This window comes from Paramisgurnus dabryanus, chromosome 5, assembly GCF_030506205.2.
Source record: "Paramisgurnus dabryanus chromosome 5, PD_genome_1.1, whole genome shotgun sequence".
Taxonomy (NCBI): domain Eukaryota; kingdom Metazoa; phylum Chordata; class Actinopteri; order Cypriniformes; family Cobitidae; genus Paramisgurnus; species Paramisgurnus dabryanus.
Genome location: NC_133341.1, coordinates 47,298,062 through 47,312,694, shown reverse-complemented (window position 1 = coordinate 47,312,694; position 14,633 = coordinate 47,298,062). Strand labels below are relative to the sequence as shown.

Below are 14,633 nucleotides of genomic sequence, written 5' to 3'. Positions count from 1 at the left end.
GGGTCATAGTTGAGCGCACACAAGACTTTATGAGTTCACGCTAGCCTGTCACAAATCCTGCCTCAGCCCAATCAAATTACTTTATGCAATTAAGAAAAAAGGCCAATCGAAAGCCCTTATCTGCAGAGTGAGTGGGTAATTTATGCACATGTGCCATCTTTATTAGCAGCAACTAAAAAAACTACGACGACTTTTGAAAATCAACACAACCGAGACTACGCAAATTAGAAAAAAACTATTTCCACATTTTTGTTTGGAATGGCTCCATCACATATGTAAGCCATCAAAATTAAGTAATGTATTTTCTGCATATGACCACAGCAACATTCATAAGGTGCCTAAAAATGTGAAAAGGGGTGTTGCTGACCTTATTGAGAGCTCCAGCCCCAGTCAGGATGATGTGGGAGTTCTCCACCTGTATGGTTCTCTGACCAAGTCTCACTAGGTAAGCACCGATTCCTATGGCCCTGCACGTCACCTGAGGACCACCAAAGACACAGAAGGTCATAGACACAATAACAGTTATGTGCTTCTCTAAATGTATTGCTTGTACATTTACCGCACAGCTGACCATACCCATCAACTTCCATAGTAAGAAAAACAAATACTATGGATGTCAATGGGTACCATCAACTGTGTTGCTTACAATCATTTATCAAAATATATCATTTTGTGTTTAAAAGATCAAAGAATCTGATACAGGTTTAAAAAACATAAATGTAAGTAAATGAAGACAAATTTTTGTGTGAACTATCCCTTTAACTCTTTTCCCGCTATTGACGAGTTATCTCATCAATCCACAATTCCGCTATTATAACTTCCGCAACTTATAAAACCCGCAAGTATCGCTATCGCCCTAAGGCAAACCGCTGTATGTCCGTCTAAGTTTTGAGGATTGCTCTGCATCTGGGGCAGGTTGCACCAGCTGTGCGTAAGTTACAACGTAGCCTAGTTACGACGTAAATGGGCACTAAGTTACAACTTACGCACTACTAAATGTTTTTGCGTTGCACCATTAAACTTAGTTTAAACGTAACAATACGTTGTAACTACATATTTACGGAAGCCTCTGTCCATGAATAGCGGTCGGAAAAAATGTCAGCCAGATTAGATCACATCGATGAGCTTGTGATTAATTATGAACAGCCGCAAGTTTGTCAATGAGTTTTCAAGAACTGCTTTCTTCGTATCCATCAATTAAAATAAGAATTTCTTCATTACTGAAATTTTCTTTCTGTTTATTTTCTCCTCCATGTGTGGGATAGATAATTTCAATTAAAGTGTCATGTTTTGAGTTCGATAATGTTTGCTTTAACGTCTTTTTTAACTTTCAGTTAAGGGCCAGTCAAGAATGAGTTTGAAATAACGCACGGGTCAGACTATTTCCTGTTTACCTATTAGAAGGCTTGTGATTGGTTTAAGAAAAATAGGCGTCATTCTATGCGCGAACGCATTACTTTACGGAGAGCTTACGACCTACTAGCTTCGTTCTGTATTAAGAACAAATGGTGCAACCGAATAAAGTTCAGAGTTAGTTATAAACTAGCTAGTAGTTACTAAGCCTCTAGTTTGGACTTTACGTCCCAGTTTAAGTAAGAACTTACAAACAACTGGTGCAACCCTACCCAGATCTCAATCAAAAGTCCTTTACAAAAATTAAATTATCTCAGCTTTTTGCTCAAAATTTGGTGTTTTTAAAGAAACCTACCCATATTTGAGAGGTGATAAAAAAGAACCAATGAAGGTAGGATGATTTTTTTTTTTTGAAAGAAGAATGTCTGTTCTTTCATTATATAGATTTTATGGTTATATATTTAAAGAAGAGCATTTTCTGGGAGGCATTAAACTTTTGTGAAAATCATGAAAATTGCTGGCGGCGAAAGAGTTAATGTTTTGTCAAATTTTTGCATAGGTTCATAAAAAGTGCATGGTCAGGGTACCAGGTTCATAGTGATTATCTCCTCATATGCTAGTGATGACTCTCCTGCGATCATCCCAGAACCTCTCAAGTTCTCCACACCCAAGCCCTCCTCTTTACCAATGATATCAGTGATCTTATATCTGCAAAGACACCATATGAATGTTCTTTCAGAAGAGAATTAAAATGTTTCTTAGCAAATGACAAGGTCAATGAACATTTTAAATAATTGTATTATATGACAAGGAAAAGAGTGTGGTGTGATAAGCAAGATATGAAAGCTACAGGTATGAAGGAATTAGTCTGCCTGGTACAACAGCCAATTTTACAATTTGGTAATCATAAGACAAAATGATATACTGATAGTTTTAGTCTTGAATTCTGATTGGACTATACTACTTGGCAAATTAATTATCTAGACTTCTTACGAAATTCTGGTGTTTTCCATCACCGTTTTGCTGTCACCATTATTATTAACGCAAAAAGCCACATAAGCCTGTTAATTGTGTATCTTTACCACTAAAATCGCTGTAATGCATGGCCTCTTGTAACTTATTGCTTTAATATGTCATAACCAAATACCAGGTCTGAACAAACAAAGATTATAGGTTAGTGTAACTCACCTGGATTCTCCTTCATCCTCCACATGCTCACAATGCACAGAGTTCAAAGCAGAAACCTTCTTATAGTCTTGAGGTGTGAGGTACAGGTACTTAAAGCCCTACAAACCAACAGCCAAACATAGTGATACACAAGCATCCTTCAAACGAAGCGAACACTGTATTAATTATCACTGATGCCTTCCCCTGGAGCCCGTCCAAACCTTGTATGGGTCTGCTGTGTCCTGCCAGGCGACATGGAACATGTGTCTGATTTCTTCTGCCAGGCCGATCCGGGCTCCACTGTTGGCAGCGATGTAGAGTCGGGGGATGCCACTTTCTCTTGCCATCTCTGAAGCCTGCTGGAACAAATCATCCTCCTGGGGCCCGAAGGAGCCTATCTTGTATGTGATGTCATTGCTGATCACAATAATCTCACGACCAGCCGGGTATTCAGGTGTTCTGAGAGTCATTCGCCACGCAACCATGCCAATCTAGAAAGTGTGAAAGTGTAACATGTTTTGTCAAGTATGGTAACTCGTACTCGAAATATGACCTCTGCAGTTAAACCACCCTAGCGAGTAGTGAACACAACTAGTGCAACTAGGGTTAAGGTGCCTTGCCCAAGGGCACCACAGTTCTTCTTATGTAGAACATACCCAAGAAACATTGGATGTCAGAGAATGGCTGACCTCTGTTTTTTTTTTTAATGATGATATTGATGCAGATAAACATATCTATTCAGCAAAATGGTCGATATACTGCTGATATACAAAAACAATTTAAAGGATTAGACATTCAAACTCAACAGACGAACACGGTTGTCGGCAAAAGCTCTTACCTGGCCAATATCAGTGAGGCAGATTATCAATAGTGTTAAATGTTTACTTCCACTCAAAATCAAGATTTGATAACACCTGAAACTAAACACAACTAACAATCCTGATAAAACAACAGTTAAAAGCAACAGAGAGCCCCCTAGTGTGTACTTAAAGTACTACATGTGCCGATCTGTAAAATTTCATGGTGGCATGAACTAACCTCATTTCCTCCAGGTAGACGGTTCATCTGCACCAGCTGACCCTGAGAATCGAGAACCAGCTCTGTGAAGGTAAGCAGCTCAGATGGCAGAGGGCATTTGGGTAAGCTGGCGTGTGCGTCCATGGACTGCCATAGTTTCCTCAGAGACTTAAGAAAGATGGGTAGCATGATCAACTAATCTGTTTGATTGATTGCAGCACTGCATCACATCACTTTTCAAAATCTTTTAGCATCAATTTACAAAAATTGTGTTTTAATTGGTGCAAAACAAAGGGCACTGATGTATCTTAAGATATGTCAGTGCAAGTTGTTTTCAGTTTGGACAGCTCTTACATTTATTTTAGTCTAGGACTAGTCTAATCCCTGTACGGGAAACCGCCCCTTTAAGTGTCATGACTGCCTAAATCAAAATCTAACCATAAGATATGCAGAAAGATTGCCACTGATTTTGGGACAATACCTGACGGAACATCTCTGGGAAGTCATAGACGTAGGTGGTGCCGAGGCTTTGGGCCTGAAAGCGTTTAGACTGAAGGAGGTCTTTAGTGACATATGGTGTGTTGATGAGCATACCATGCAGAGGACCCTGTTTGTCTCCATATGCTTGGAACATAATCTAAGGAGAGAGAGAAAGAGAGACAGTCATGCAGAAGAAAAGAAAAAACAATAAGCACAAATAAACAAATATCCCCCCCATTGTGAACAGATGACACAATACAATTAATATCAACAGTTGATGTTACAATGACTAAATACGATTTTGCTAACAGTAGTTACATTAAATTCTACTTAAATGACAATTTCATGTAAATGTTTTTTAAACTCTAAAAGAAATGTTGGTATGTCACTGACAAAAAAAAACAAATAGATAACAATTGTATGTACTGTTATATACGTTCATCAAATACTTTCTTCACAAATTTTAATAAAATAAATCTTTAAAAGAAACACAATAGGTGACAGCTTGAGCTTATCTCTGCCTCTGTGAAAGGAAAAAGGTTACACAACATATAGAAACAACAGATCGAAATTTGGTGAAGTTTGTGGTACTACATTTTTGGATATCTGTAAATCTTCCAATTTATGACCCTTGTGGATATATCAGTCGACCACTATATTTAAATAAAACATTTTTGTAAATGGGCGACAAACTTTCTCATTTCAAAATTGCTTGTCTAACTGATATTTTTCTAAATTAGTTTGTTATCAATAATAAAGTTAGAAATATACCATCATATTTTCTGTGTGTGTACTGTATTTGTGTGTGGTAGATGAGAGACACGTGAGCCCCACCTGTCGATCTTTGTGCCCCACCTGTCCTGTACGGGAGTCTGTGACCTCCTTGTACAGGCTGATGTCCAGGTAGTAGCCGCTCTCATTTGTCAGGAAAAGTCGAATGGGGATCTGTTTTCCGGTGGGGGTCAACCGGATATTGATCTTTAGCTCTGCTTGGAGAACACGCAGCTTCCACAGACGACTGCCGTAGCGCATGACCATGGAGCGCACAGACTCCTCAATCTGATTAGAATGAAAAGATACAAAACATAGTGTTTATAATGTTCAACACGTAAATGCTTTAGAAAAATACAGTACTGAAAAAGTCTTAAACCGCCATCACCATCTTTTTTGGTTAAGAAAATACAGGAAATATGTACAAAAAATTAAAAAAAAAAAATTCTGGACTAAATGTCTTCTTAAGGCATGGTTGGTGTTTAGTGTGACCTCTCTTGGCACTAAATACATCTTGAGCGTTTTGATCAGAATGAGGTAAAAAGACTAATTTCTTAAAAATTAGAAATTGGGATTTTATTTTATTTAGGTTTAAGAGATCCTGCAGTTTCCTGCTATTGCTCAACTGGAAAGGGAGTTTAGCCTAAAACATTTACACAGTATCAGTTTACATTTTTGTACAGTTTTTAATACTATATACACATATCCTGTATTTTCTGGATGTAATCTATTGAAGAGACTGAGTAACAATTATATATGATCACTATAACATTGCAAAAACACCAAATCTAATTGTGGCATGGTGGCCTAAGACTTTTGCACAGTACTGTATATATAAAAACATTCTAAACGTACTACCCACATTTACCTAAACAATATAAAAGTAAAATTTCAATATCAAAACAGTCACATTACAGGTTAATATGCAGACAAAACTATAAACAAGCCAAATGTACGATGCTCTAAAACCACTCAGACCGAGTGTGTTTCTTACCTTAGAAGGGTCCATGATGACGGTGGGAACGAAATTAAGGAAGATGTGGTTGCAGTCTGTGCGAACTGTGGTGTTATTAAAGGCAACCTCCAGCTCATCCATGGCCTCCAGCAGCAAACGTTCTGCCTCATTATGCAGGTACTCAAACGACGCTTCCTACGCAGCAGAGAACACAATGTTGTCACATTTTAAACTAAATATATGGATGTGATCATACCAGCAGAAGCTCTTACCTTGGTAACCAAGTCAGAATGGCGGATGATGGCCCGCACAAAGAAGCGATAGTCTGTGACTTCAGTGCCCACTTCCACACGAGCCGCTCCCAGGTACAGGTGCATCTTGTGGTTGGCGCAGGGGATTGCTGTCAGCGCAAAGTTGCGCATGCGATTGAGCTCCAGCTGAAAAGCCAGCGCAGGTTCCAAGTGCCTGTAGATACGGTCCTCCTCAAACTGGAAAAAATTATTTGTACATCGTTAATTTTGAACAAACAAAAGCACACTTGTTGTGGTAAACCGAAGATGTAAAAAACTAAAATTGGTAGATTAGGTTACAAAAGTGTTAAGAGGTCGCATTTTCAAAACAATAACGAAAATGAAGCTTGATAACACTATGGGAATGATGAAAGATGTCATTTTCACCATCCAGAGATGTTGAAATTTATGTATCATGTTCACACATGAGGTAATGAACGTTTTTTTCTGTACACACAAATGGTAAAGTGTGATACATGATGACGACATAACAGCAGCATGCTAGATTCTCTATAGAGGGTTTCATCGAACGCATCTCTTGAACAAATGTCTCGTCGAAATAACAAATGTTTTGGTTTCCTAGATAATCTATGTGTTGTTTTTTTGCTTGTTATATAAATAAACTACGTTTAAAGAACTTTGTTGTTATTTATTCTTAGCGAAGTTTACCGGAAGTTACGTGCGGACCACGACAGCTGCTTGTTTATGTTGTTACTGCTAAAACCGTCTATAGCCACCACTTCTGCATTTGTCCATGTGTGTTGCCATAATTTCTATAAGCAGAATCCGAGGATAGCCCAGATATCACGGTATTGATACTGTAGGCTACATGGGAGGAGCCATTATTATTTTACAAAGCACATATTTCATTGCTAAAAAACAACTTTATTTTGTGTATTTGGTATAAACAGAGTGTTTTCTACATCATAAATCCTAGGAAGTAAACGGTTGACTACAATCCATGTGTTTGTTGCAGTACAAGAAAATAAATTTACATTGGAGACGATAACTCGTGTCATCCTTTACTTTGGGGTATGTACCTTTTATAGTTAACATGTACTAATACACACTTAAACACCAAAGGAAATGTCAAATCCTGAATCGGACCATTGGTGCGCTTTAAACTGGAATTTACAAATCCTTGAGAACTTTTGGGATAATGCAAGTACACAAATGTGCACAATATATGCGTATATCACACTGCACAAGTGGTTTTTGGATATTTTATTAGAAATATCTCTTACATATTGTGCCTTTAACTCTTTCCCCGCCATTGACGAGATATCTCGTCAATTAAGAGAAAACGCTTCCTCGCCAATGACGAGATTTTCCGTCTTTCCGCAATACCGCTATTATCCGCAACTTTTTAAAACCGGAAGTAATGCCCTATGGCAAGCTGCTGCATGTCCGTGTCTGTTTTAAAGATCGCTCTGAATGGGATCTCTATGAAAAGTCCGTCATAAAAATGGAATTATCTCTGCTTTTTGCTCAAAATGTGGTGTTTTTGCAGAAACCTACCCATATTCAAAAGCTGATTGCAAAAGAACCACTGAAGGTAGGATGAAACCGGTTTTTTGTTTGAAAGCAGAGGGTCTGTTCTTTCATTTGCTGTATTGTATGTTTATATATTTAAAGAAGAACATTTTCTGGAAGGCATTAAACTTTGGTGAAATTCATGAAAAACGCTGGCGCTGGCTGGCAACTTTTTTTAAAAACGCTGGCGGTGAAAGAGTTAAGGTAAAGTGATATTTTGCAACAACAGCAGCATCCACAACAAAATGCAGATAGCAACAGTTTTAAAATATATAAGGAAGACCACAAAGGTCAATTTCAGCCCTGTAGCAAAAAAAAACGTCACTCATATGCCTAAAGATATTAAACCTTTAAAGATGGTTAAATGTAAATCTATGGATCACTGGAACCACATTAGGGCAAAGATGAGGTCATATTTAAAAAAAAAAAAAAAGAATGAATGAATGAAACAGATACTATGAATGAGATGTAATTGGTCGTTTTGATAAATTTTGAGAAAGTGAGTCTAAGGGAGAAGAAAGTGCCCGTGAGCTACAGTATAATAGCATGCTGGATTTAGTAAATGTAGGTAATCACAGCAGCTAATGGATGTCATCCCTCTCAAATGAGACAAATAATTAAAAAGTTCATTAATGTAATGAGCTTTGCTGGAACCATTTTAGCAAACTATCAGGGCTGATAGAAGACAGAGAAACGCCATTGATCATGATGGAGTGACTTTTTCAGCCAAGACAAGAAACAGGAATATAACAGCTTCCTCTTTATTCGCTTCCAATTTCCCCTTTGTTCTTTCCCTGAACATAAAGCAGCTGATAGATTTTATGAAGGCTTTTAAACGTATTATGATCTTTTGTGTCTGTCAGTGGTAGTCTTTTGTACATCATAACTCACCTTGTCTCGAGCCCGGAAGGTGAAAAATTTGGGGAATTCTCTCTGTGAAATAAAAAAAGATATTGGATTGAAACAGTGAAGTAACATTTGATTTTATCTTTTGTTAATGTTTCATTTGACCCAGCACCAGACCTATATTAATGATATAACACAGAGTATTAAGACCTTATGTAGAACTAAAATCAAACTTAAGTTGATTTTTTTTAAGGGCTCAAAGTGTAGGCAACTTAAAAGATAATTTTTCCATCTGTTCCAAAACCTAGAGAGCTGGGTACCAAGGCAGAATTTGTATCATAGGTACACTTTTAATGCAAACACCATACCAAACAGTAGGCAGCAACATTAAGCTGTTTAGACAGTAGCACATGCATTCTTTGTATAAGGCAATGCCATAATGCAATAATGTAAAGTATTTCAACTGAATTAGAAATAAGCAAGGTCCAAACTTAACTATCATGAAGCAACAAATAGGAATTTTACTTTGTCTTTTTTAAGTAAATAAAATGCTAGGTCAGTAACTTTATTCAAAAGTGCATTATTAAAAACGGTTTAAAACTAATTTAAATATAACCATTTCAGGGATGTGTCAGTTAAAGGTGCAGTGCGTACATTAGTAGGATCTATTGACAGAAATGCAATATACATAATTAAGATTTAAGTGGTGTATAAAAACAATACATAATGAACTGTTGTGTTTTTATTACCTTAGAATGAGTCATTTCTATCTATATATGCTTTAAAGAGCATGTTTCGTCACTATATTAACCTCATTACTTGACTGGCTACTCTCTGCTGTCTCAGACGATGACATCATTGTCCTGGGTTGGCCACTGTAGCTTTTCTATGTTTTTCAAAAGGGAGGGTTGTAACCTCACCCCCAAATTTGTAACCTCACTGCTAGTCAGATGCCACTAAAATGTACATGTTGGACCTTTAACTAAAACACCAACTAAAAAACTCATTACAAATGTATCAAGGATGCCTAAACTTCTAAACATCCATACAGCAAGATATTACATTTACATTTTTGCATTTGGGCAAATGTTTTCATCCAAAGTAACTTACAGAGTATTCAAACATAATTTTTTTATCAGTATGTGCTCTCCATTGGAGCTTCATGGCCAGAAAGACATGTTTATGGTCAGCTATTTTTTTATTTATCCACCTTTGCCTTATTATTATTTTTAAACCTTCTGGTCATGTTTGGTTTTGATTATGAACATGTAGACAACACAAAGCAAGGCACCTCTCTAGGATTTGGAACAGAACCAATGTCTTATACCCTTTGCAACTACTTACATGGAACCTCTGGTCCACCTCACAGTTGACCTGCTTCCTGAAATCCTGTTAATAACGACGTTGAGAGCAAAGGAACAGGAGAGAGACAAACATGCAGTGGGCAGGCCAGATTTGAGATCATTCATAACAATTTATGGTTATTCAGATTTCGGTTGAACTGCAGATTATTTAGTTAATTCTCAATTAAAGAAAGAGTTAAGTGTGAGAGCAGAAACATGCTTCAAGAGCAGTTTGTCATCGTATGTACCTTCTGAGCAACCAGGAAAGTCAGTCTTCGGATGCCGTGCTCAAACAGCAGAGATTTCTGTTGTAGACATTGATAGAATTTTTATTAAATACAATGAATATCTGCTTAAGCATATGTAAAACATCACCATGTAAAAAATAAAAAATAAAAAAAAGCTTTACCTTAGAATGGGTGAACTCGTGAAACATGGAAGCCAGCCCATCGTCATCGATATCACTGTCAGTCTTTATGGCCACGTTAAGGATATGAATCGGCTCATCTTGGATGCTCTACAGTAAAACAAAAGTAAAAAAAGCATTAAACTATATAAATTATTTCGTGATTGCTTCTTGGGCAATCACGAAATCCTCAGATTTGCACAATTCAGGTAAATGTCTTCTTCAAAACAGTAAAACAAATTTTCCAGGTACATGTATACATCAAAACAAAGGTCCATCCTATTTACAGAATTAACTCTTTCCCCGCCATTGACAAGATATCTCGTCAATTAAGAGAAAACGCTTCCCCGCCAATGACGAGATTTTCCGTCTTTCCGCAATACCGCTATTATCCAGGTGGCGCCCTTCCGTAACTTTTTAAAACCGGAAGTATTGCCCTATGGCAAGCTGCTGCATGTCCGTGTCTGTTTTAAAGATCGCTCTGAATGGGATCTCTATGAAAAGTCCGTCACAAAAATGGAATTATCTCTGCTTTTTGCTCAAAATATGGTGTTTTTGCAAAAACCTACCCATATTCAAAAGCTGATTGCAAAAGAACCACTGAACGTAGGATGAAACGTTTTTTTTTTGTTTGAAAGCAGAGGGTCTGTTCTGGAAGGCATTAAACTTTGGTGAAAATCATGAAAAACGCTGGCGCTGGCTGGCAACTTTTTTTAAAAATGCTGGCGGTGAAAGAGTTAAAAACAATCCTTTATCATCTACATGTGAAATAACATCATACAAATAAGTGTAGTTAATAGAATGTAAAGTATTTTATCAAATCAGGGAAATCATTATTAATACTTAGTCAAAAATAATGCATATAAATGCTGTTAATGTCATGCGATTTGATGTGTATTTAAATGAAAATTGAACCTTGTTGTCTTCTTCTCCATACAGCACAGGGTTGCCCCCTTCAGGAAAGGTTGGAGTAGATGGGGGAGAGTCGGAGAAACAGCTCAACACATCTTTAATGTTCCTGTAAGAGCACTTGCATTAGACATTTGGTGCATTTAAAAAAAACAACAACATCAATTTATGAATAATATATAACCATTAAAAAATGCAAGATATGAATTTTATAGTAAGAAATTAAATATATCGAACTAAAAATCAAATTTGTGTGTCATTATTTTCTTAATACATCATAATAAATCTTTCTAAAGGACAACTGGTACAGCATTGCATTTGAAGCGCAAAAGGTCATGGGTTTATCCACAAGAGAACACAGCCATAAGATGTATAGCTTATAATGCATTATTCGAAGTAACTTTGGATAAAAGTATCTGGTAAATATAAATATATTCTATAGATACTACACATAAATTCTATATAAAATTATAGATTTTAATGCTTCTGACAACAAATCAGTAACATTTATCCAGCATATTATAAGGAATGGGCACGAGTACCCAGGTACTAAGAAGTGACAGAGACGATCAATCACGAAAACACTTGACCATAGTGAGGACTATGGCATTAGTGATGTTTTTTGATCTGATTAATCTCATACAGAATTTGTCATATAGAACGTCCATTAGTTTACTTACTAATGATCGAGCAGTGATATTTTTCCCATCAACATTAATTTTCATAATTGCCATGACACACACACCCTGCTCCCCACTCGAGTCTTCGTTTTTCAGACGTCAATTTTGAAAAATAAAAAAGCTTATCCCTAAAAATGTAATGTTTATTCTCTGATGACTTTAAATACATTCATATTTCATTATATTTTAAGTAACTTAGAAACATGCTGACCTGGTGAACTCCTGGAAGGAGCGGAAGGAGACCATGGCACCCATGCGCTGACAGGGTGGAGTAAAGGAGGTGTCCAGCAGAACATCACTAACGCTGGCCACATGAACCATGCCATAGTGGTTTAGATTAGAGGAGAAGGACATCCTGAGAGCACAACACAAACAAAAAAGGCATGTTATTAAGCAAACAATAGCTAAACCTCTCATTCACTGTACACAGCAGATCACGCCCTTATTAAAGACCCCAGGAGTAAGACCAAATCATCCCCTTCCTCAAGACTGGAAGACTGAAAGGGACAGGAATTGCCTGAATGTGAACACATAGCTCCAAAGGTTATAAAAGTGGCCAGGTGTCAGGTGGCAATTTAAAAGTTAGAGGAAAAATAATTATGATCGAAAGTTCACAATATGAGTGAATTAATGTAGTTGTTAAAGATATAGTGGATGTGGTTGTTAAAAAAATATTCCAGGTTAACACTGCTTTATACAGGATCGGCAACAAAAAATCATTTGGATTTTTCTTTTTTTTTTTAATGCAAATAAAACATGTGTACACTTTTATTATTGCAAACACATTTTTTAACTAAGAAATGATTTTCCCTGCAAATCAATCATAGCCTTAAGCTAACCTGGAATATTTCTTTAATAACAACTATTATATATATATTTAAAAAAAAAAACACGGATACATTTTCATGTCTACCATGAAGTCTGTCACACTGTTTACTGAATTTGAGATTCCCTGTCTATGTTAGTATTAACAGCAAACACCCACCCATAAGACCAATTAACAAGATTCACAACCATCAAAAAGATTAGTGTGAATAAAAGAACAAAATACAGTAAGTACACACATTGACCAAATAAACCCTCTGTGATTAAACCCTGTAAGTGCTCTTAAACCATCTGTCCTGTTCTACCTCTCTTCATTCTCAGAGGATTCACTAGCTGCCCCTGTGGCACTATAGTTTGCTGTGAGATCTCGAGTTTTGAAGTCTTGTGGCGGGGCAGACAGTTTCCTGGGAGGACAGTGATGACACAGTTATATTTTGATACACACGCTTGCACTCGCACAGTTGGAAGGCACCACAAACACACGTTGTAGAGTTAATCACCACTATTACACAGTTAATTCAAACCCAGTATGAGGTCTGAACTATTTCACTTAACGTATTACGGGAGTACCATCATTTGCATACACACTCATCACAAACACGCTGATGTTGAGTGATTTCAGATACGCACACACATCTGTACTGAGATCATGAATCGCAGTGGCGCAGTAAGCCATGCAAATCGGTAAAATAATTACTGAGATTAATAGAATGGGGGCTGCTTTTATTTGTGGAACACAAACGTATAACATACAGCACCATAATAACTGTGATTCTCTGGTCTAATTCAGTATAGAGAGCAAAAAACATTCAAATATGGAAAGCACCTATTTTATCATTAAATACAGTATGTTTGGAAAAGTGTGGATGTTTTATTAAAGGTCAAAAATATTCATGTGATAATATTTTGGCAATGTTTGGAACAGAATACTTGCAATGCAAACATACTATAAAATACTGTGCAAAAGTCTGTATATGCTACCTACTTTGTTTTAACTTATTCCATGCAAGTAAAGCACATGCATTGTTGGATTTTATATGTATGTGCTTTATTATACAACTCATTGCAACATTTTGTGAGTAAAGATATTTGCAAAAATACAGAAATCCTGTATGCTGCACAAATACATAGAGAATTTCTCCACAAAAAACAAACACACATTAGATAACCATGAAGGTATGCTATTCCAAACACCACATTTAATTTTTTTTGAATGATAATTAGTTGATCCTGAATGTCTTTAAATTAAGATATACAAACATTTCTGGGCATAGGCAGTGTTTCTACCAGTCATTAAAGTATTTGTTTAACCATGCTTGTTTTTAACTATATTTTCTAAGTCTATGCTTTGGTTTACTGAGGAAAGAATGTGTACTATACCTGTTTAGAGTGGGGATGTTCCCTCTGCAATCAAACAACATTGATTATTTATTGGTTAGTGTCAGGCATCAATGGGAGGGGTCAGTCTGAGAGATCAGAAGTGTGTGGCCCTTTCACATTACTGACAAATTCAATAGCAGTTTAGTTGTACACTACTGTAAATTAGACGTTTTGTTAAGTTAGATTAAATTCCCAAGTATTTTTAAACAGGGATGCATCAATATGCTGGCCTATAAATTGTTATCGAACGATCAAAGCAATTTTGAAAATTAACAATAGAATTGCGGTTTGTACGCTTTGCACTGCTAGGACATAATAATATATTTGAAGCATGGGTTAAAAACACAACCATTGGAATCTATCGATATCAAAATGAAATTTGCACTGGTGTCGCAGAAATGTTGTATTGGTGCATCAATAGTTAACTTTTTTTACATTTAGCCTAAATGCATAAATCTCATGAAACTTGTAATGAACATACAGGGTCATATTTGTACACTTTAAAACCAAAATATAAAACCTTCAAAATTAACTGTATTTATAAAATTTTTTTAGAAGGAATTATTTTTGTGTGACATTTTTCCAGTTAAGCACCCATTAAGACAACTAAGCCGCCAATTTTTATTATTGTAATTAGGGCTGTGACAATCAATCGTGCAAATGCACGTTTTCTTAAAG

The 14,633-nt window shown here is 36.5% G+C and overlaps 1 protein-coding gene across 7 annotated transcripts in view; it reads right to left on the bottom strand.

The window, feature by feature from the left end:
* The window catches only part of acaca (acetyl-CoA carboxylase alpha), a 56,085-nt gene that overhangs the window by 14,033 nt on the left and 27,419 nt on the right, over positions 1 to 14,633 (bottom strand). Inside the window, exons 28-44 of one of the 7 annotated variants that reach the window (XM_065284510.2) lie at positions 13,956 to 13,979; positions 12,881 to 12,979; positions 11,962 to 12,105; positions 11,077 to 11,179; positions 10,165 to 10,272; positions 10,004 to 10,060; positions 9,757 to 9,801; positions 8,458 to 8,499; positions 6,016 to 6,231; positions 5,783 to 5,938; positions 4,852 to 5,076; positions 4,019 to 4,174; positions 3,559 to 3,705; positions 2,742 to 3,011; positions 2,542 to 2,639; positions 1,941 to 2,061; positions 368 to 478 (exon numbers count right to left, since the gene is read on the bottom strand). In XM_065284510.2, the coding sequence (XP_065140582.1) occupies positions 368 to 478; positions 1,941 to 2,061; positions 2,542 to 2,639; positions 2,742 to 3,011; positions 3,559 to 3,705; positions 4,019 to 4,174; positions 4,852 to 5,076; positions 5,783 to 5,938; positions 6,016 to 6,231; positions 8,458 to 8,499; positions 9,757 to 9,801; positions 10,004 to 10,060; positions 10,165 to 10,272; positions 11,077 to 11,179; positions 11,962 to 12,105; positions 12,881 to 12,979; positions 13,956 to 13,979 (2,122 nt within the window). The remainder of the gene's footprint in view (positions 1 to 367; positions 479 to 1,940; positions 2,062 to 2,541; positions 2,640 to 2,741; positions 3,012 to 3,558; positions 3,706 to 4,018; positions 4,175 to 4,851; positions 5,077 to 5,782; positions 5,939 to 6,015; positions 6,232 to 8,457; positions 8,500 to 9,756; positions 9,802 to 10,003; positions 10,061 to 10,164; positions 10,273 to 11,076; positions 11,180 to 11,961; positions 12,106 to 12,880; positions 12,980 to 13,955; positions 13,980 to 14,633) is intronic. The other 6 variants (XM_065284512.2, XM_065284513.2, XM_065284514.2 and 3 more) reach the window with 6 other exon arrangements.